This window comes from Notamacropus eugenii, chromosome 4 (assembly GCF_028372415.1).
Source record: "Notamacropus eugenii isolate mMacEug1 chromosome 4, mMacEug1.pri_v2, whole genome shotgun sequence".
NCBI lineage: Eukaryota > Metazoa > Chordata > Mammalia > Diprotodontia > Macropodidae > Notamacropus > Notamacropus eugenii.
In genome coordinates, this window is record NC_092875.1 from 40370459 (window position 1) to 40393085 (window position 22627).

A 22627-nucleotide genomic window follows, 5' to 3' on the forward strand; every position below is an offset into this window, starting at 1 on the left:
ATCAAAATTATGTCTCTTGATAGGATGATTAGGACGTGCTGGCTGAGCAGAAATCCGTGCTACAGCACCAGGGCACAATTTTCTGAGAGTTCTGAAGGTAGAATTTTTCTTTGAGAGTTTCTTCCCTGGTTCATAACATTCTTGAGACCTTAAAAGGGAAATTCTAGAAGTATCCTTCTTACAGCTGACATCTCTGGCGCTTATTGCTTATGTGACCTTGGGCAGACCTCTCTCTCCTCCCTCTCTCTCTCTGTCACTTTCCCTGCTCTCTCCCTCTCTGTCTCTCCCCACTCACTCTCCCTCTTTCTCTCTCTGTCTTTCTCTCTCTTCCCCCTCTTGTTTTCTGTCCCTCTCCCTCTCCCTGCTCTGTCTCTGTCTCTCACACTCTCTCCCTTGTCACTGCCGGCTCTCTCTCTCTCATGCTTTCCCTCTCTCTCTCTCCCTCTCCCCACTCGCTCTCTGTCTCTGTCTTGCTCTCTCTCTCACACTATCTCTCTCCGTCCTCTCTCACTCCCTCTCACACTTTGCCTCTCTCTCTCCCTCTCCCCACTCGCTCTCTGTCTCTGTCAATTTCTCTCTCTCCCTCTCTGTCCCTCTCCCTCTCCCTCTCTGTCTCTTTCACTCTCTCCCTCTCTCTCTCTCACTTTCTCTCTTTCTCTTTCTCTCCTTCTCTTCCTCTCCCCACTTGCTCTCACTCTCTCTCTGTCTCTTTCTCTTTCTCCCTCTCTGTTTTTCTCTCTCTCCCTCTCTGTCCCTCTCCCTCTCCCCACTCTCTGTCTCACTCTCCCTCTCCTCACTCATTGTTGCTCTGCCTCTCTCTTTGTCTCTCTCTCCCTCTCTCCCCCTCTCTCTCTTTCTCTCTCTGAAGCATAGTCTCCTCATCTGAAAACTGAGGACAGACTTGGACTAAAATTTAGCAAAGTGTGGTCTGCACACCCATGGGAGTCCCCAAGACTCTTTTGGGGGAGGGTGTCCATGGCATCAACAATATTTTTGCAATAACCCTAAGCCTTTTAAATTTCTCATGTTGTGAATCTCAATATCAGTAACATATATAAACAAAAGTTCTTTGGGGTAAGAGTGGGAGGAGAATCCTTACTAGTTTTTAAGCATGTAAAGAGGTCCTGAGGCCAAAAAGCTTGAGGCCCATTTGATAAATGCTCTCTGAGGTCCTTCCAAACAGGTGTAAGCACCTTGGGTGCAGGCACCTGGCAGAGCCATAAAGAGAAGGGGGTCGGGTGACCAAGGGTGCCCCCAGCAACACTTACAGACCTTCTGCTGTCTAGAAACAATCAAACTCAGCATCTAGTTAGCAAAGACAACCAGCATTTACGCTGCTTTAAGGTATGCAAAGCACATTACAGACCCAGGAGGGAGGTGTTGGCATGTTCCCATTTCATAGACTGGCAAACTGAAGCAACAGAGGTTAAATGACTTGCCCTGGATTACACAGCTCAGCAACAGTCTGAGGTTAGATTTTGACTCTGGTCTTCCTGACTCCAGGTCCAATGCTCTATTCACTGAGCCAGCCAGCAGCCCCAAAAAGAATGAGTTACACTGAAAACTACCAAATATCTTGCTCCTGGCCAAACCCCAGCTGAGTTCCTCGCTGGCTCCCACAGCAGCCTCTCCAGCAGTGTTGGAGGGCTCATGCCATGCTATTTGCACCCTGGATTTATTTCTGTGCTGTCTGCCTTGGGAGGGAAAAAAATGGCTAGTTACAGTTGTGTGGCCTCTGAAAGAGAAACCTAAAAGAAAATCCTCTAATGTTTCACTAGGGAGGAGCATGATCCATCTGGTCACTGCCTGAGGACATTGACTAGGAGGACAATTGGTCAGCGAGGCTATAGTGGAAGCCATCTCTGCTCCAGAGCAGGCGTAGATGTTCAAGGGAGTCTGGAAGGAGCTGTAACTATGGTGCAACAACTGGGGCTTTGTCCAAGGGTAAAGAATTAACAGGGGGCCCACTTGTGACACTTCAGCCATAAAGAAACTTACTAGGGCTGACAATCTTCTCTAAAACTTAGGAAGCAAAAAAATAAATAAATAAAAGATCTTGGTAGGCTAAAATGCTGGACAGAATCAAAAAAGAAGAGAAAACTAAGGTGACACAGTGGATGGACCACTGCGCTTGGAGTCAGGAACACTCGAGTTCAAATCCTGCCTCAGATACTTACTAGCTGTGTCACTCTGGACAAGTCATTTCACCTCTGCTTGCCTCACTTTCCTCATCTATAAAATGGGGATGATGAGAATGCCTACCTCCTATTTTTTGTCATAAGGATCAAATGGGATACTAATTGTAAAGTGTTAGCAGAGTGCCTGGTCCAAAACAAGAACTACAGAAGCATTAGCTGTTATTATTATAACTATTATGTCATACTCTGCCTCAGTTTCCTCACCTATAAAATGGGAATAAGGATAGCCCCTACCTCCCAGGGTTATTAGGAGGATAAGATGAGGTAATGTTTGTTATCTCTATCTACCGTATCACCTAGATGTGCCTCAGGAAGAATTAGCTAAAACAGGGGACCACCAAACAGACCCCGGCAGAGCTCTTCTTGGCCAGGAGGGCTTGTTTTGCAAACCCTAATGTACTGTATAAATGCTAGCCATAATTATGACCTAGCTAGGGAGAGGGGAGACACATCTGTGTGAAATAAGAAAAAATTGAAATGCTCAGCTGATAGAGAATCTTCAACATGGAGATGGAGATGGTCCAATGGATGAAACTTCTAAGGTCATCTGACCAAACCCCTTCATTTTACAGGAGAGGAAACTGAGGCTGAGTGATTTGTTCAAGGAGGAGGAAGTGGGGGAAGGGAAGAGGAGGAGGGAGAAGAACTAGTATCAGAGGCATGCCTGGAGCCCAGGTGTTCCTGACTCTAACTCCAGCCTTCTCTTGACCACCTGCTGGCCTTCCTCTGGGCTCTCTCCAGCTGATTCATGCCTTTCATTGTACTGATCACTGAAGGAGAAGGGTGAGATTAGTGTGAGTGGAGGCAACTTTGGACCCTTGGGGCTCGCCCAAACTGGCAGAGTATTTACTCCAAAGAGATTTCTGCCAGCCTTGCAGCAACATAGCTCACCCACAGAATCTCATCATGCTGGCAAGGAAGACATATGAGGAAGAGAGGTGAACTCTCACAAATTGCCCTGCCACTACCAGAGTACCTCAATTCTAACTCTGGAGCATATGCATCATTGAATTTATTGTTATTATGTTTCTGATAACCAGTTTCTTCCATCCTCCCCCATCAGAATGGGGGCTTCCCTAAGGACAGGGACTGTAGTTTGTTTGGGGGTTTTTTTTGCCTTTCTTTGTACTCTGAGCACTCACGTATGCCTAGCACATATTATGCACTTACAAAACGAAGTATCCAGATGCTTAATGACCAAGAGGATGACAGAATGACAAACTGATCCGGAAGGACATCTCACTTACTCGACTGACAAGAGCTCATATTCTGGATTCCCGAGTCCAGGCAAGGACAGAAACCTTCATTCGGTGGATAGACAGTCCCGTTGGCAAATAAGGTGCTAGGGGCCACAAATCGATAAGTAGGAATACCCTTGAACTCTCCTGACTTCTCATAATCAAACCTCAGAGACCTAGAGAATCAAAAGAGAAAAATAACTAAAGAAAATAACAACCAAATAAAAATTTAGCTACCCAAGAAACCGAAAGTGGAGCTACACAGGGAGGCCAAGAGGAGACTTGGCTTCTCATCTTAGCTGTACCACAAATCTGACAACTTCAGACGTTACTCTTCAAAGAGACTTATGACAATCCCTCCCCTTACTGCACAGTGAAGGGATGTGCATTACTGCATAGCCTGGCAAATTCAGTTGCCAGTATTTTTCTAAATGGTTTTTTCTCTACCCTTATTTTTTATTCATTGATAAAAAACAGATGGCCCAATGGATAGGGGAGGGAGGAGGGCTAATTATGGAACTGATTAAATATAGAGACAAAAGGTATAAATACAACCTTTTAAAACATGGAAATAATGCAAAGGCTGGTTACACATACACACACACACACACACACACACACACACACACACACACACACACACACACACACCAGGGGATATGGGAGCAGGTTACTTCCCCTGCTCCAGGACTTAGTTTCCTTTTACTATCAGATGAGGAAACTGGGATAGTTGGTTTCCAAAGTCCCTTTTTCAGCTTTGTCATGACTTTGCCCAATACAAGCTCAGATGGGATGAGGCAGCCCCCAGGGAGCGGATCCTGCTACCCCAGGAATGGCCTGATATACTCCCTCCAAACCAAGTCATAAATAAGAGTCATTACCGGCAAGCCTCTGGACTGTAGAATTGAAGGTTATATTCTGGAGTCATGAAAGGGGCCCACATCTGTCCAGATGTTCCGTTAATCATATTGCACTGGTCTGAATTCCAGAAATTTAACTAATAACAACAAATCAACAAATTCGTTAACAATAACATTAACAAATTTGTTAACAGCTCCAATTTTGATAACAATAACAAATTTGTTAACAATACCATTAACAAATTTGTTAACACCAATTTTGATACCGATAACCAATTTGTTAACAATAACAAATTAAAGGGGGAAAAGATAGCTATAAGAATTAATGCTCTCCTGATGCATATGACAGTTTCCAACACATGTCCTATAGACAGCTTCATGAGACCTAAAACCTTTGGTCACCCTGGGCAACTTTCTGGAGAGGAGAACTTAACTAGCCTAGTCCACAAACCAATTCAATAAACATTTAAGATCTGAATCCCACCTCAAACACTTATTAGCTGTATTTCCATGAACACGTCATTTAACCTTTATGAGCCATTACTTCACCATATGTCAAGTGGAGATAATCATACCGGTGAATGAGGACACTATTTTTGTCCTTATATGTAACACTTCTGATCCCACTGACTAACCATCACACCTAGAATATTCTCCCTTTTTACTTCATCTCTTGGGAATTCTGGCTTTTCTCAAGGCTTGCCCTATATTCCACCTTCTACGTGAGGCCTTTCCTGGTTCCCTCTGCTACCAGCCTTTCCTTCCAAGGTTATCTTACATTTGATTTGAATATGCAATGGATATACCTATACATTCGTAAGTTTTCTCCTGTATTAGAATATAAGACCCTTGAAAGCAAATACCATTCCTTTTTTTTTTGTCTTGGAATTCCCAAGGTGCTTAAATACTTGCTGAATTGTGGTATATGGATACAATGGAATTCTACTGTCCCATAGGAAATGACGAAGGGGATGGTTACAGAGAAACCTAGGAAGACCTGTACGAACTGATGCAAAGTAGTGAGCAAAACCAGGAGAACAATTTATGCTATATTAACAATACAGTAAAAAATGAACAATTTTGAAAAACTTAAATTCTGATCAGTGCAACAATCATTCATGATTCCAAAAAACTAATGATGAAGGAGGCTCTCTACCTCTTCACACAGGGGTGAAAATTAAATTAAAGGATGAGATACACATTTTTTCAAACATAACCAATAGAGGAATTTAGTTTGCTTAATGATGAATCTTGTTACAAAGTTTTGGTTTGGGTTAGGTTTTTGAAAGGAAGGGAAAATAATTAAGAATTGAAAACTTAAAATAAAAAAGTTGTTCACTAATTATAAGGATCAATTGAAATCATGCAAAAAAAGTGATATTTCACATCTGTTTCTTACCTTGTTCTTTCCATTCCACCTGTCCACCAGATGGATTTTGCTGAAGTCTTTGACTCCCGTAAACACAGTGAACAGTCCTGTATTGGAGTTATTTAACTACAGATAATTGGAGAGATACAAGTTAGTCTCCTGGGGAAAGAACTCAGTGAAGATATAGGTTTATTCAGTTCAATTCAACAAGCCTTTATTTATATGAGCATGAACAAAATTGGTGTATTCTGAGACAGAGAAGAGGGCCTCGAAGATAGTGTACTCCTATGTCCTTCCAGGAATCATACCATCTGATTTCCATTCTTGCTATGAGAATTATTTTATGTTCTTGTTCAGTCATTTCAATCGTGTTTAACTCTTTGTGACCCCATTTGGGGTTTTCTTGGCAGAGATACTGGGCAGTTTTCCATTTACTTCTCCATTTTACTTTACAAATGAGGAAACTAGGGCAAACAGGGTGAAATGACTTGCTCAGGGTCACACAACTAACTGCAGTGGTTTGCTATTTCCTTCTCATTTTCCAGATGGGAAACTGAGGCAAACTAGGTGAAGTGACTTACCCAGGGTCACACAGTTAGCAAGTGTCTGAGGTCACATTTGATCTTAGAATTTCTTGACTTCAGGCCTGGCACTCTATCCACTAGCTGCCCTACTAACACCTTTCATAACATAATGGATGTTATACCTCTTAATGCAACCTAAAATCATATTAGTTTTTTTTAAGCTGTCATATCCAACTAATAGTGAGCATAACCTCTACTAACACTACTCCACATACACACACAATCTTTTGCAGATAAATTAACTATCTAACCATATCTCACCTATCTTGTCCCTGTGGCACTGATTTTTTGAACCTGCCAGACTTTACATTGGCTCTACTTATAATAGATTCCTAGGTAGTGCGGTAGATAGGGTACTGGGCCTGGAGTCAGGAAGACTCATCTGCTTGAGTTCACATCTGGCCTCAGACACTTCCTAGCTCTGTGACCCTGGGCAAATCACTTCACCCTGTTTGCCTCAGTTTCCTCATCTATAAAATGGGCTGGAGAAGGAAATGGCGAACCACTCCAGGGTCTTTGCCAAGAAAACCTCAAATGGGGTCAGGGAGAGTTGGATAAGACTGAACGACAACCCATAGCACCTACTATGTTCCAGGCATTGTGCCGTGTTTTACAAATATTATCACATTTTGATCCTCACAACAACCCTGAGAAAGAGGAACTGTAATTATCCCCATTTTACATTTGAGAAAACTGAGGGGAGACAGGGATTAATGACTTGCCCAGGGTCACATAGCTAGGAAGTATCGGAGGGTGGATCTGAACTCAGGTCTTTGTGATTTTAGGCTCAGTGCTCTAATGCATCACCTAGCAGCCTCATCATACTTGGGTCTGCCTGATGTTTTAGCCTGCTAAAATCTTTTCTCCTCCCTTGAGGTTGGATAGCTCTGATTTTTAGAGAAGGTTATTAACCCTAGACCTAAGGAAGGGAGAGCTGCCTCAGGACCCTATACCTGAGCTCACAGGCTCACTTACCCAGCCACTTATCAAGGATTTCTCTCCAAAGCTATGGCAATCATGGCTAGCTTCTGGCAGGTCTTCCCAAGCTAGAGAGGCCTCAAGGATGGGCCTGCCTGGTGGTAGACCGACTCCACGTCAGACATCTGAGCACCAGCCTTGAACATGATGACATTTGTCATAGTTGTTTATACAAAATCAGCCTGTAAGCTTTTGGAGGGCAGGGTCTTTCTTTTACCTTTCTTTATATCTTCAGAGCTTAGTACAGGGCCTGGCACATAGCAGATAATTAATAAATGTCTGCTGACTGGCTGAATGATTTTTTTTCAGTCACAAAGACCACTAAGGTGTATATAACAGGGTCTTTGTTCTGGACCTGGTTTCAAATTCTATCTCTGACCTTCAGTTACTTTCATGACTGGCCAACTCACTAAGCCTCCCTGGGCCTCAGTTTCCCCATATGTAAAAATGAAGAGATTGATCTAAAGATGATCTCAAAGAGCTATAAGCTGATGAAGTTGAAGACTACAACCCTTCTACATCAATGGAAGGAACATTCATAATTGACAAGGGGCATCCTCCTTGAAGCACTGAAGCTATGCGAATGCACTGGGGATGTTTAGCCTGAGGAAGAGAAAACTGGAGGGGGAAGGGGAAGGATAGTTGTCTCCAGTCCTTTGAAGGGATGTCATGTAGAGAAGGAATGAGACTTTGGCTCCAGACGATAGAACCAGGAGCAAAGGGTGGTAGTTGTCAAGAGGGCAAATGTAGGGTCAATGTCAGGAAAGACATCTGAACAATCAGAGCTTTCTAAAAGGGAACTGGCCAGCTTGAGAGGTAATGGATCCCTTCTCATTGGGCTGGAAGCGGACAGGGAGCATTCTAGCACAGAGGTCGGATGATCATTGGATGGAGGTTGTTTTTGAGTATGGAATGGATGTGTTTTGCACACATAACCTCTATTAAATTGCTTACCTTCTCAATGAAAGGGGTAAGGGAGGGACAAAGGGAGAGAATGTGGAAGTCAGAAATTCTAAAAAACAAATGTTAAAAATTGCTTTATTTCCATGTAATTGGGGAAAAAATAAAATATGAAATTTCAGCACAGGTTAGACTCAATGTCCATTGTGGTCTCTCTCAAATTCTGTGATTCTGAAATGCTCACCCACCACAAGCCTAGGGTCACATTAAAAGGGACTTAGAACAGCAGAAACATCCCTGCCCCATTCCTCTGCTGCTAACTTTCTGGATGATGCTGAACAAGTAACTTCCACTCACTGAGCCTTGGTATAACCTCGGTCAAATGATGGCGCCAGAATACATGAGGCCCCTTCTACTGCTAAAGGTTCTTGGGTCTAATTCTAAAGGGGAACGGAAGGACACCAGCTGTTGAGGGCATGGTCAGAATGGATGAGCATCCCATCCATCTCAGATACTCTAAGCAACAATTTAATCCATCAACCACTGAGCTTCCATTAAGCACCTGCTAAGTGTCATGCACTGTTTACAAATTTCCAAGTTTAGGGCATGCACATGGCTCAATGCAAGGGATAGTGGGTGGTCTGACAAAGAATGTTTTACTTTTTTATTTTACTTATTTATTCATGTGTTTACTCATGCTAATTTGCTATATCTAGCAAATAATGTTTATTTATTTTTTCATATATTTATTACTGTTCATGTTAATTTCACACTATACCTAGCAAAGAATGTTTCATTCATTTATTTACTTTATTCATGTTAATTTCACACTATACCTAGCAAAGAATGTTTCATTCATTTATTTATTACTGTTCATGTTAATTTCACACTATACCTAGCAAAGAATGTTTCATTCATTTATTTACTTTATTCATGTTAATTTCACACTATACCTAGCAAAGAATGTTTCATTCATTTATTTACTTTATTCATGTTAATTTCACACTATATCTAGCAAAGAATGTTTCATTTTTTTAGTTATTTGTTTGTTTATTATTGCTAGTGTCAATTTCACACTATATCTGGCAAGCCTGCAGAGTAGCAGAAGCCTCCCTCTTTCTGTCAGGGAGATTGGGGAAAATGAAAGGAGAATGTTTCATAGGCTTTCAAGACCTTTGGTAGGTCAACTGGTTTTTCTGACTTTTTTTTTATCTTTGTTATAAAGGAAGATTCACTGGGCTAAAATGGGGCTGAAAGAGGGAAAGAGTGACATGAAAGCAAAAGACATAGATAAATTTTCTTCATGGGTATATGGTCACACAAAATAATAGCAATCAATGGAGTTTGGGGTATTTGCTTTCAAAGGATGAGCTAACCACCCCTGTGTGTGTATATGATATTTTGATACATTCTGACTCACCTGTGAAAATAAGCCAAATTTATCCTTAAATGGCAATATGTTGGGGAAGTATTTATTCAACAGATCAATGAGGGGATCCTGATAACCCCACATGATCTCCCCCACCGTGCGGTTCATGAAGGCCCGCTGGCCAAACATGGTGAATGACACGCTCATGAGCAGTTTCATGGACATAGGTTTATGTTCCATCATCACTGAGGATGCCTAGAGCAGATTGGGAGAGAAAACAGGACATCATCAGGAGATCTGGGATTCCAGATTGGGGGTCAAGGAGGTATCCTCCACCACCCACCACACCCTCAGTGGCTCTGACATTTATTAATATTAAATATGCTTTCAAACCCCACCTTCTTCTCAAGAAGCCTTTCCCCAACCCCCTTAATTATAAAGCCTCCCTTGGAGGATTATCTACAATTTATCCTCTTGGTGAATTTGTCTGTCCTATGTTATCCTGAGGGTAGGGATGGTCTTTTGTCTTTCTTTGTATCACCAGCACTTAGTACAGTGCCTAGCACACAGTAGGCCTTTCATAAATATTTATTGACTGAATAGCAGGACAGGAAGTTGAATGATCTGACTCCATTTCCTGAGATGCAGGCAGATATCCCCTCACCCCAGCTGTCAAGAAAGAAAGGCAGAAGGGTGATGGAAAGTGTCTGCATCTGAGCCAAGTTTTCCAGTCAAGTCAAGAAGCATTTATTAAGTTCTTAGGAAGGCACAAACAAGGTACCTGCACTCAGAGTTTACAGTATAATGTTCTAAAAGAAACTAGGGATTCCGAGAGATGGGATCAAAGAAGAAGGGAACCCCAGGTATAGAGACCAGATAGGGCCAAGGCACAAGGGCTAGAGAGGAATATTTAGAGGTCAGTTTGACTGGATCACCAACTATGAGGAGGACTGATGTCTACTAAGCCCCAAAAAAGGCAGGTGGCAGTCAGATCCAGAAAAGCTTTAAATACTAAGCCGAGGGGGAGTTTGGATTTGATCCTGGAGATAACAGGGGGCCACTGATGTTTCAGGGTGACCCATTCACACCTATGCTTTAGGATTACTGCTTTGGCTGCTGTCTGGATGATAGACCAGAAAGGGCTAAATCCAGGAGTGTGCTGGAGCTAGCTCACATTGTTAAATTTCTGGTGTAAGAATTTACACCTCAGAAATCAGGAAATGCTTGACTTATTGTTTTATAGATTGTCTTCACTGGAAAAAGTGTCAAGAATGCCATATATTTCGGGGATGGGGACAGTTGTTAAGAAACATTTACCAGCAAAATCCTGGCTAAGTTCCTTTATTTCTGTCTATCTTGGTCTTCCTATCTGTCAAATGGTTATAATGCTTCACCTCTCCCCCACTCTCCATATTGGGTAAGTGGTGGGATCCTGTACCCTAAGGAATGTCATGATTAAGACATGAACATTTCTCAGATATATAGAGAACTGAGTCAAATTTATAAGAACATAAGCCATTCCCCAACCGATAAATGGTCAAAGCTATGACAGGCAGTTTTCATATGAAATAATCAAAACTCTCTACACTCATGTGAAAAAAATGCTCTAAATCACTATTTATTAGAGATACACGTATTAAAACAACTCTGAGGTACCACTTCACACCTATTAGATTAGCTAATGTGACAGAAAAGGAAAATGACAAATGCTCGAGTGGATATGTGAAAATTGGGTCACTAATGCACTGTTGGTGGAGTTGTAAACTGATGCAACCATTCTGGAGAGCAACTAGGAGCTATGTCCAAAGGGCTATAAAATTGTGCATAAAACATTTGACTCAGCAATACCACTACTGGGTCTATATCCCAAAGAGATAAAAACCAAAAAGAAACAGGACCTATGTGTACAAAAATATTTATAATAGTTCTTTTTACGGTGGCAAATAATTGGAAACTGATGGGATGCCCATCAACTGAGAAAGTTAATGGCTAAACAAGCTATAGTATATGATTGTAATGGAATACTATTGTGGTACAAAAAATGACAAGCAGGATGCTTTCAGAGAAACCTTGGAAGACTTATGTGAACTGATGCAAAGTGAAGTGAACAGAACCAGAACATTGTACACAGTAACAGCAACATTGTACAATGACCAACTACAAGTGATTTCAGTAACATAATGATACAAAACATGGAAAATGCTATCTACCTACAGAGAAAGTATTGATGGGGTCTAAGTGTAGATTAAAGTATACTATTTTTCACTTTATTTTCTTGGGGTTTTGTGTTTGTGTTTTCACATAACTGATATCAAATTGCTTGCCTTTTTAAGGAAGAGGAGGGGGAGGCATAGAATCTGGTACTCAAAATTTTAAAAAACAAATGTCAAAAATTGCTTTAACATGTAATTTGAAAAAATAAAATATTTAAATTTTTTTAAAGATTAAGAAATGAAAATTCCCTTGGAAAGAGTTAAAAGGGCCACACAAAAGCAAAGCATCATTATTCTTAGTAAGGCAAACAACAATGGCCATAGATGTCTGCCCAAGCCTTCTCTTTCCCATTCCTTCTGGAATTTCAAGATGGACATCTCATCAGTTCTTTTTCTGTGATCTTTACAGTCTGACTTGATTTCCATTTCCTGATCTATCAGAGAAGGGAATCATTTCCCCAAGATATCAGGAAGAAGTTCACTTACTCTCTCCCCAAACTGATAGTTAACATCAGGCATGAGATTTGAACCAGGTCTCCTGCCTCCACATCCATCATATTTTCCACTGTGTTCACATCCCTTCTCCCCATCTCAGACCAACCCTGTGACACAGGAGCTATTATTATCTCCATTTTACAGATGGGGAAACTGAGGCATACAGCAGTTAAGTGAATTGTTTAGGGTCACATAATGAATAAGTCAAGTCAACAAAGCCTGTATTAACTATGCACCGAGGCTATGCAAAGCTCTATGGACTCAAAGAATGCAGAATATACCCCTACCCTCAAGGAGCTCAAAAAATGTATATAGAAGATAAACTTGAGATAATTAAGAGAGATAAGGCATTAAGGAGGCCTGGGAAAGTCTTCTTCATGGCAGGATTCTAGCTGAGACTTGATGGAAGCCAGAGCTGGCAAGAGAAAAGACAAGACAGAGAAACAGAGAAAGCAGATAGACAGAGAGCAAGCTAGTGAGTTAGTTAGCTAATTAATCTCTTAGTTCCAGGAATGAGAGACATCCAGTAAAAATGCCTGGAGTCAGGTGGTGGAGTGTGTTGTCAATTGAACAGCCAAGAGGTCAGTGTCACTGGATTGAAAAGGATATGTGAGGGAATCAAGTATGAGAAGACGGGAAAGGTAAAGGCGGCCCAGATTAGGGAGGGGCTTAAAAGTCAAAACAGGACTTTGATGCTGAAGTGGGGGGGGGAAGGGGGCACCACTGGAGTTTCTGGGGCTAAACAAGTCACTGCTTTGCTCAAGAAACTTCAGTGGCCCCTTTTCTCTCCAGGATCTAATTCCAACTCCTCCTCTGCTTAGCAATTAAAATCTTTCTGGACCTGACGTCCACCTGCCTTTTGGGGTTTATCAGACATCAGTCTTTGTCACATAGTCTGTGGTCCAGACTAAACACTCCTCTCACATGACTCTATCTCTAGCCCTTGGACCTTGGCCCTACCTGTTCACTTTGCCTGGGTTCCTTCCTTCCCTGACCCCACCTCTCAGAATTCCTAGTTTCCTTTAAAACTTTAGGCCAGGGGTGGGGAACCTGCAGCCTCAAGGCCACATGCAGCTCTCTAGGTCCTCAAGTGTGGTCCTTTGATAGAATCCAAGTTTTGTTCTGTAAAACAAAGGCCAGCACTTGAGGACCTAGAGGACCACATGTGGCATCTTGGCCACAGGCTCCCCACCCCTTCCTCAGATTATAAACTCCTTGAGGACAGGGACCTTTTTTTGACTCCTGTTGTGCTTAGCACAGTAAGCACTTAATAAATGCTTGTGGACTTGACCTGAGAACCTGGTTCCTAAGCCCCTCCCAGCCTTTCCAGTGGAGTCTTTCTTGATAGCTGGGAAGGGAGAAGGGAGGGCATGTGCCACAGTCAGATCCAGACTTTGGGAAGATCAAGGTGACCAATGTTTGGAAGATGGAGTACAGAGAGGAGGGACAGGGATCAGTGTGCAGGCTGGTGCACACGCCACGTGGGAGGTGACAAGGACCTGCGTGCCAGTGGTAGCAGCATCAGAGAAGAGGTGTTACCAAGGAAAAAGAGGAGAGAGGCCTTAGCAACCTGGAAATGTGCGGGGGAGGGAGAATCTGAGCTCCAATGACTCAGAGGCTGGGGACACCTCTGACAGGAAGAAAGAAGTCAGTAATGGGGGGGAGAGATGAGATCCATTTGTAGACATGGAAGTCTGGAAGTTAGGAAGGGGGGGGGCTGGAGAGGTAGATTTGAGTTATCCTCATAGAGATGAGGATGGAATTCATGGGAGCCGATAAATGGTGTAGAGGGAAACGGCAAAGGGGGAGAAGGGAAGGGATGGAGAAGGAGGAGAAGAAGAAGGGGAAGGGGAAGGGGAAAGGGAAGGGGAAAGGGAAAAGGAAGAGGAAGAGGAAGAGGGAAGGGAAGGGGAAGAGAGCCTAGAACAGAGCTTTGGAGGATGCAGTCAGAGGGTGGGACCTAGATGAAAATCCAGCAAAGGAGACTGGGGAGTGGTCAGACAGGTAGGAGGAGAACCAGGAGAGACCAGTATTCCACAAACCTAGAGAGAAGACAAGGGGATCCTCAACAGTGGCAAAGGTTTCAGAGAGGTCAAGAAGGATAATGACTGAAAAAGATAACAAGAATCTGAGAGGTGAAATTCGAACTCAGGTCTTCCTGCCTCCGCATCCTGCCCTCTTACCCACTATACCACGTAGCTGTCTGTGGCAGTGTGTGCTGGACTCACCAAGACCAAGATGTTGGGCATCACGATGTAATCAGTTTCTAAACCCTGAGACATTTCAGGCTGGAATACAAAGGATCGATATTCTAAGAAGGACACCGTGTCATTATCATTAAAGGTGATGTTTCGCTTCTGTCTGTATTCTCTGTGAAAACAAATGAAGGGGACCGTGAGTGTCCCATCTGTCAACGTCTCCCACACATTCTCTCCATTCACCAGGTCATCTCTTCTAGTTCCTTCACACAGACTAATCGGAGTCTTATAATAGGACTCTCTGCTTTAAAGGTCTCCCCCAATTAGAGAAGAGGTCCTTGAGAGCAGAGACCATCTCCCTTTACTACGTACATTCCCAGGGCTGAGCAAAATTAGGAAATGCTTTGACAACGAATTGCCTTCTTGTTTGCTATAACACCGCCCCACCCCCACCCCGGCCCCAGTTCACCTCCACCAGGCACTCTGCCCTGATGTTCCTTAGTATCCCTTTCTCCTGCTCTACTAAAAAGCCTGAATTCAGACTGCAGGGTGCCCCCACCAGTCCTGTCCTCACACATTCCTAACTTCTTATAGGGAGGTTTACAGTATTGAATGTTCTCAGCAAAACTCCCCATGTGACTAACATTCCAGGGATTCCTTCCAGGACTGTATGATCCCCTGAAGAACACTTTACTTATGGTAATGGTCTTCCAGGAAGACTTCCATGAAAAAATCTCAATGCTACTACGAAAAAGAAAAAACAAAAACAACCTGTGAGTTCACTGATATAGAGCAAGGATTCTTAATTTTTTGTGAGTTCTGGATGCCTTGAGTAGTCAATCTGATGAAGTCTATGGACTCCTTCGTAGAATCACGTTTTAAATGCACAAAGTAAAATGCACAGGAAGACGAAGGAAACTAAACATGAGTGGAAGTAAAGATGTAACTTTTTTCCTACCCAAACGGACAAACCCCTGTAATCTATTCATGGTGCCCTGGGGAGAAAAGAGGAGAGAAAAGAAGGTGTAGGTATATCCCAAGTTAAAAAATCCCTTGGTATAGAGAGTTACTGATTAATAAGTTCATTTACCAATGTAGATCAGTGCCTCTTCTGCAAAGTCTAGTCTTAGATAGAGCAGGGTTTTGGAACCTGGGTCCATGAACTTTTAAAACATTTTGATAAGCAGATTTTTTATTTTTTTGGAGGCTGGGTCTTCCTATCTCACCAAAGCTGGTACAGCAGCAGGCACTCTTGGGTCTAATCCCGCTACTGACTGACATGGAAACTTTAACCTGCTCCATTTTTCTGGATCAGTTTCACCCCTCCTTAGGCAGACCCCCACCCCACCCCAGGCCCCTGCTCCCAGGGGCTCACTAGCTTGGCGGTGCCGGAGTCACAGGCTGAAACATTTCTGAGGCTCAGAACTCCCAAACTCAAGAGATCCACCAGCCTCCACCTCCCCAGTAGGCAGGGACCATCCCGAGCTAACTATATTTCAATACATCCTCTGGTAATGCAATATATTTCATTTTATACACATTAAAAACTGTGACAAAGAATCCATGGTCTTTATCTGACTACTAAAGGGGTCCAGGACACAAAAAGGGACCAGGAAGCCCTGTCTTAGAGAGTTGTCTGGGGGCAACGTGGAACAAAGTGACCTGCCAGGTAGCTCAGCCAATCTCGGTCAGGAGCAGGATTTGAACTCAGATCTTCTGACTCTGAGGTCAGGCTCCAAATCCAACAGAGCATCATCTCCGGGGCACCATGATTTCTAATCGCTTTTAACTCTGTCTACCTCAGATACTCAAGGACTGGACTTCTCTCTCTGCTTAAGGCCTCTCTAAACATAAGTACCTATGAAATGCACCTTCTATAAGAAGCGTTCCCCAACCCCTCTTAATTCCAGCACTTTCTCTCTTTTAATTATCTCTTATTTATTCTAGATATATCTTGATTTGAATATAGCTGTTTGTATGTGGTCTCCCCCATTGGATTTCAAGTGCCTTGACAGCAGGAACTTTCATTTGCCATTTTTTTTGTATCCTCCATGCTTAGCAAAGGGCCCAGCACAGAGTAGGCACTTAATAAGTATTGATTGATTAATTGTGAAGCTGTTTATCACATGAGTCCTGAATTAGACGTTCACCTGCTGGGAATCGAGGGGTAGTCACCAGATCACCTTCTTGGTCATTTCAGTAACTGATCAATAAATGCCTACCACGTGCAAGGTGCTATTTCTATGTGGTCTCCTCACATTCTATCAAAGTAACTAACTCCCCCAAAGCATCCCCACTCCTCTCCTTAGTTCACAGGGTGAAAATTCCTGTCTCATGTTGAAAAATTCGAAAGCAGCTATTCCTGCCTCCGATTTCACTGGCTTTTAGGCCAGGTGCCAGGTCTCTGTACCAAAGCATTATCAGTCTTTTGTGCTCCTTCTGTTCTGCCCCCTGGTAAAACCGCAAAAATAACACTGAAGTTGGAGATTTGACTTCAAAATCCACCTGTGTCACTTACTACCTGTAAAACCTTAAACAAGTAACTTTGTCTCTCTGCGTCTGACTCTCTTCTTTTGTAAAATGTAGGATATGGACCAGTTAGCCTCGAAAATTGCCTCAAGTTCTAAAGCAATACAGACAACACTCGACTATTCACATTCATGGAGAAAGGAACAGTAGCACTCCCAGATAATCTAAAACCAGTAATTCAGCTGATATGAATAAAAATAAACATATATTCTAATACTCACAAGGTCCCTCTACTATAGAGTACCCATCAATCTAGGCAGGCCCTCCAACTCTGTCTGTCCATCGAATTGTAGTATGCATATGCAGTTAAAGGACCCATGTTTAAATCCCACCTGTTTCCTGTGTGACCTTGGGCAAGTCACCTCTCTGGGCTTCCATTTTGGAAACACTTAACATGGGATCAGTTGACCTCTGAAGACCCTTCCAATTCTAGATTTGTGACCTCATCACTCTTGCCCACAATCAGCCCTATTCAAGGAGCTCTACTCAACACAGTAAAAACTTTTCTCCAGCTTGCTTGATACCATATGGATGTCAATGGATCACTCTCAATAGATGTCTGGTCCATATTTTTTCCCCTCCTCTACAGACATCCTTAATGTCACTTGTCCTGTGTGACTGCTCATCTGCCATGCGGCAAAGTCTGTTCATGTCCACCATGTGCTTCTCCATCACCCTGTTATCAGGGCTGTGACTCAATGAGGAAAATCATCACACCTGTGGTACTCTGCACTTGCCCTAAGCTACTGAAATGATTTTACACCCTCTGAGCAAAAACTGATTGGGGCAGAGAGTTAAGAAGGCAGGAACTGGGGACCTTGCTTATGCAGGGATTGTCGATGATAAAAATAACCACTGGCATGTATGTGTATGTGTGTCTATAACATATACATGCATGGTATATCTGTGTATTGTATGCACATGTAAATGCATGTGTATGTATATAACTGTAAATTGTATGTGCATACATGGTATGTCTATGTATATATATGTATACTTCAGGTAAATTGAATATAATTGTCATCACTATTAAAAATACAAAAATCCTCATTAATTTGTTACATTATTTTTAACCTGTATTTATTAAATCAATTACTAGAGAGAGGTTAATGAATTGTTATTAAATTAATTAAGCAACAATATCTAGTTTAAAGGTTTGCAAAGCACCACAACAGTAACAATAGCAGCTAACATTTATATAGACCCTACTATGCGCCAGGAGCCTGCTAAGTGCTTTACAATCATTATCTCATTTGATCCTTACAACAGCCCTGGGAGATGGGTGTAGTTTTTATCTCCATTTTACAGATGAAGAAACAGGCAAATGGAAGTTAAGTGACTTGCTCAAAGTAGCTAGTAAGTGTCTAAGGCCAAATGTGAACTCAGATCTTCCTGAATCCACGCCTCAAGCTCTATCTCCTGCACCATCTGTGTCTCTATAAACGGAAAAAGGTTTTGGTTTCGTTTAAGGTAAAATGGGAAGGTCAGACCATCCCTCTGGCTCTAAACCTCTGATCCCATGATGTCATCAGTGCTAGGCACTCCAGGTATTCCAGAGTCTTCCACCAAAGGAGATCTGCCTCTCTCTAGGAAGGCAGAGCAGCCTGTGGCTCAGACGGTGAAGTGACAGCCACATCCTGAGGCCAGCCCCCTAACCACTGTGCCACACTGCTCATCATCCTCATGAACCATAGCTCAGAGAGGTTAAATACTTTGCCCCTGAGTCCACAGCAAGGGCAGGGGGGAGGGAAAGGGGAAAGATGTGTCCCTCGGTCAGTCCGCTGTTCCCTCCCCTACATTGACCACACTGAGGCCCTCGGAGGGACAAAGCCCCAGGCTCCTCAACAGGGGCCTCCAAAGCCCTCCCGCCGGGTTAGAGCTGAGTGATTCTCAAGCTTCCCAAAGTCACTGCTACTTTGCTTAGAAAACACCACCCAGTTCATTTTGTGCTGTGGACCCATCTCTGCTTGCCCCAAGCTAATAGAACAAGTATACATCCTCTGAGAAAAGGCAAAGGCTAAGGGTCAGAGGCCAGAGCAGGGGCCTCAGATGCCAAACCCTCACTTCACTCCTGCTGTCTCATTTTCCTCATCTGTAAGGCTGAGGCACCATTGGGTGCTGAGGTCCCTTCCAGCCCTGCATCAGTGATTCTAAGACGTAATGAGTAACCCCAAGACCTAAAAGGAATCTCTGTAGGAGAGCAGAAAGAGCCCCAGGCAAAGCAGCAGGAGACCTGGTTCTTCCAGTCCCAGCACTGACGCATAATTATGTGAACTTGGGCAAAGCCTCCCCTCCTGGGAGGACTCTCTGTTCCTTCATCGCTAAAATGAGGAACTGGACTGGGTGGCCTCTGAGCATCAGACCTGGCGTCAGGAAGACCAAGGCTAGTCTGGCTGTATGACCCTGGGCAAGTCACCTGACCGTTACCTGCCCCAGTTTCCTCATCTGTAAAATAGAGATAAGAATAGCCCCTATCTCCCAGGGTTGTTGTAAGGTTCAAGATAATAATGCTAAAGCTCTGAGCACAGTGCCTCGCACACAGTAAATGCTGTATAAATGTTGATTACTGACGTCATTATTCTAGCCCTAACAGTCTGTGTTCTAAGAGGATTTCTAATCTATGCTGTATATGTGTGTATGTGTGTAAATATATTACGTGCGTGTACACACACGCACGCACGCATGCACATATCTTGTTAGTAGACTGCACTGCTTCTCTTCCCTTCTCCCAATAAGACCAGGAACTCCTTGAAGGCAAGGAGCGTTTCTGCCTTTCTTTATATCCCTGGCCCTTAGTAACACATAGTATGTGTTTAATAAACACTCGTTCACTCAATTATGCGCCATGACATTATGATATCCTATCATTCTGTTCAAGATGAATCAACTTCAGTGCAATCTCCACTCAGTCTCCACGATGAGCACAGATCTTTAAACATCCCCTTCCCCAGGACCCAGAAATTCTGATGACCCAAAGGCTGCCCTCTCCCTGCCACTGCTGCCCAGCTGCCCCAGTGAGTCCCACGAATTCAAAGCAGAGAGCTGCTTTGCGCAGCCTGGTCCAGGCCTTCTCACTCTGCTGCCCAGGGAGCCCACTTGCCTGCCTGTGGCTACCTGGTGAGTTGCTCACCTGTAGACATAAGGCCCCCGCTCCACAATGCTGGGCTTTTCTCCCTTCAATACCTCCTCAGCATTCACGACGTGGAACAAGTACACAGACATGTAGAAGGGAATGGGGATCTCTTTCCACATTTCGAAGGACAGGCTGCTGGGATCGATCCTGACATTCTGTAGAAGGGAGAACACACACATACAAAGAATCAACAAGCTTTGTTTAGTATCTGTATCCATAAGAAATAAAGTTTTTTCATCACCACTGACACAATGGGTCTGCTGCCAGGGTGGGTCCAGGAACTCTAGAGATGGCGTCTGACTCTGAGACAAGGCACGAGATGCCAATGTCTCCAGGGAAGACAGAGAGGGTCCATGGGCACCACATGGGCTGATATAGGAAAGATAACTGTGCATCTCGGACATCTGGGTCATAAGTCCCCAGATCTAGAGGTCATCTAATGCAGCTGCCTCATTTTACAGATGGGGAAACTGAGTTTCAGAGAAGTTAAGTGACTTGTCCAAGGTCACACGGAATTCAGTGAGAGGAGGAGAAACTGGCATGACCAGAACCAAGCTCAGACCCCAAGAGGAGAAAGCATCCCTCTCTCCCTTATGGAAGGGAAGCAGGAAGGGGAGACACAGGACGGAATTCTTCCCATGCTGTCAACTTCCATCCATAGCTTCTCCGCCCTCCTTTTATTTGTTGTAAGAGACACATCTCAAGGCAGGGGGAGGGAAGGGATGGATGGAAATTAAGTGACGTAATTGGAAATGAAGGAGATAGAAAACTCAAGCGTGTCAGTAACTTTGTAAAGAGATAACCCAAGCCAGAAGTGGCCTCCATTCTTTCCTTGATGTACAGATGAGCTCTCCCTCCCCTCCAACCCATGGCTTCCAGCACTACATACACACGTACATACATATGTGAGTATGTATACATGTGCGTATTTTACACATAGTATATGTATGTACGTGTGGATGTATGTGTGTATGGGTATGTGTACACAATGTGTACATGTATGCGTGTGCATATGAGTATGTGTTTGTATATGTGTGTATATGTAGGTATATGCATATATGTGTGTTACATGTAGTGCATTATATGTATATGTGACATACATAAAATGTGCACGTGTATTTGTGCATGTATGTGTATGTGGATATGTGTATCTATACGTACATGTATTGTATATCTACGTGTGTATTTGTGTGAGTGCATATTGTGTATGCGTGTATATGTGTGTATGTGTTGTATATATGTATATGCGTAAGTTGTGTGTGTGTATGTGCAGGCGTGTACATGGATATACTTGTATATGGGTGTTATACGTGTATATGCGTATGCATGTGGGTGTGTATATAATACACATATACCTACATACATGCTTACGTACATATATATATTCTATGCATATATTATATGTGCTAGATATCTAGCATAGTGGAAAGAATGGTGAGTGGTAACAGGAGGACCTGGTTCAAATTCTGCCTCTGATGCTCCCCAGAGACTCTGGGCAAACCACCTCACAAGCTGGCACCTCAGTTTCTTTATTTGTAAAATGAAGCCAACAGCTGCCCTGGTCGGCATATCTGTAGCACAGCCTTGTGTCTCTGCAGGTCACATAGCATCAAGAATTGGATTTGGGATGGGGTGGAGGGTACTAAGGAGAATCTGTGGTAGGTCTGAACCCACTTTCCCCAGCCCCCAGGGACTGGGAGGAATGTTCGCACTTGTGCCCCTGCATTATCTCTGAAGTAATTATATCCCTTTGACCAAGCCAAAAATTGAGACAAAAATGAGGGGAAGGGACCTGGCAGCCTTCAGGGTCCTTTCCCAGTTTCCATTCAGAGTTCCATGACCCATGCATTGTGTGCCAACGAATCTGAACACAGGAAAACCAGGTCAGGGCTAGGGAGCCGCTTTCCCAGGGTCCAGCTTCTCCCCAGCATTTCCACTTCTAGCCCAGTTAACAAGTCAAATTAAATCACGTTAGTATCTGTGCAGTCAGGCATTCTTTCTGCCAGAAGCAAGCTCTGAATGCAGCGTGGGCAGGTTGGAGCAAGCGACGACCACAGTGCCAGGGCAATCCCTCATCGCCCTCCCCCAAACACCCAACAGCCAGCAGAGGTGGATGATTGGTTCATCTCATGCCCTCCTGGCTTGGCCTATCCAGTCCCCCATTGACCTAAATGGCTCCATCTCCCTCTCTGTGGAGAACACAAGAGCAGTCTTTTTATGGGGACAAAGAAGTAGAAGATGAGGGGGTACCCACCCGCCTGGGAATGAAGGAACAAATTATGGTCTATTACATGGCGTTAATGCTCTAAGAAATGATGCTGGAGACAATTTCAAGAAAACCTGGGAAGATCTGTACACAAGAATAATTTATACAATAACTTTACAAAAATAAACAATTTTTTGAAAGCTGTAAGTGGGAAAAACACAATGACTAATTGAAATTCCAGAGACATGATGAAGAGACATGCACTGGCTTCCCAAGGGAGACACGAGGGGCTCAGGGTGAAGAATCAGACAGACGTTTTTTGGCACATTGTCGATGCAAGAATCAGTTTTTGCTTAA

General features: G+C 43.4%; 1 protein-coding gene across 3 annotated transcripts in view; it reads right to left on the reverse strand.

Annotated features, from left to right (window-relative positions):
• The window catches only part of SCARB1 (scavenger receptor class B member 1), a 102081-nt gene that overhangs the window by 26020 nt on the left and 53434 nt on the right, over window positions 1-22627 (reverse strand). For all 3 annotated transcript variants that reach the window (XM_072600706.1, XM_072600703.1, XM_072600705.1), the window contains exons 2-7: window positions 20062-20219; window positions 14433-14574; window positions 9548-9751; window positions 5696-5791; window positions 4318-4433; window positions 3446-3612 (exon numbers count right to left, since the gene is read on the reverse strand). In XM_072600706.1, coding sequence (XP_072456807.1) covers window positions 3446-3612; window positions 4318-4433; window positions 5696-5791; window positions 9548-9751; window positions 14433-14574; window positions 20062-20219 — 883 coding nt within the window. The remainder of the gene's footprint in view (window positions 1-3445; window positions 3613-4317; window positions 4434-5695; window positions 5792-9547; window positions 9752-14432; window positions 14575-20061; window positions 20220-22627) is intronic.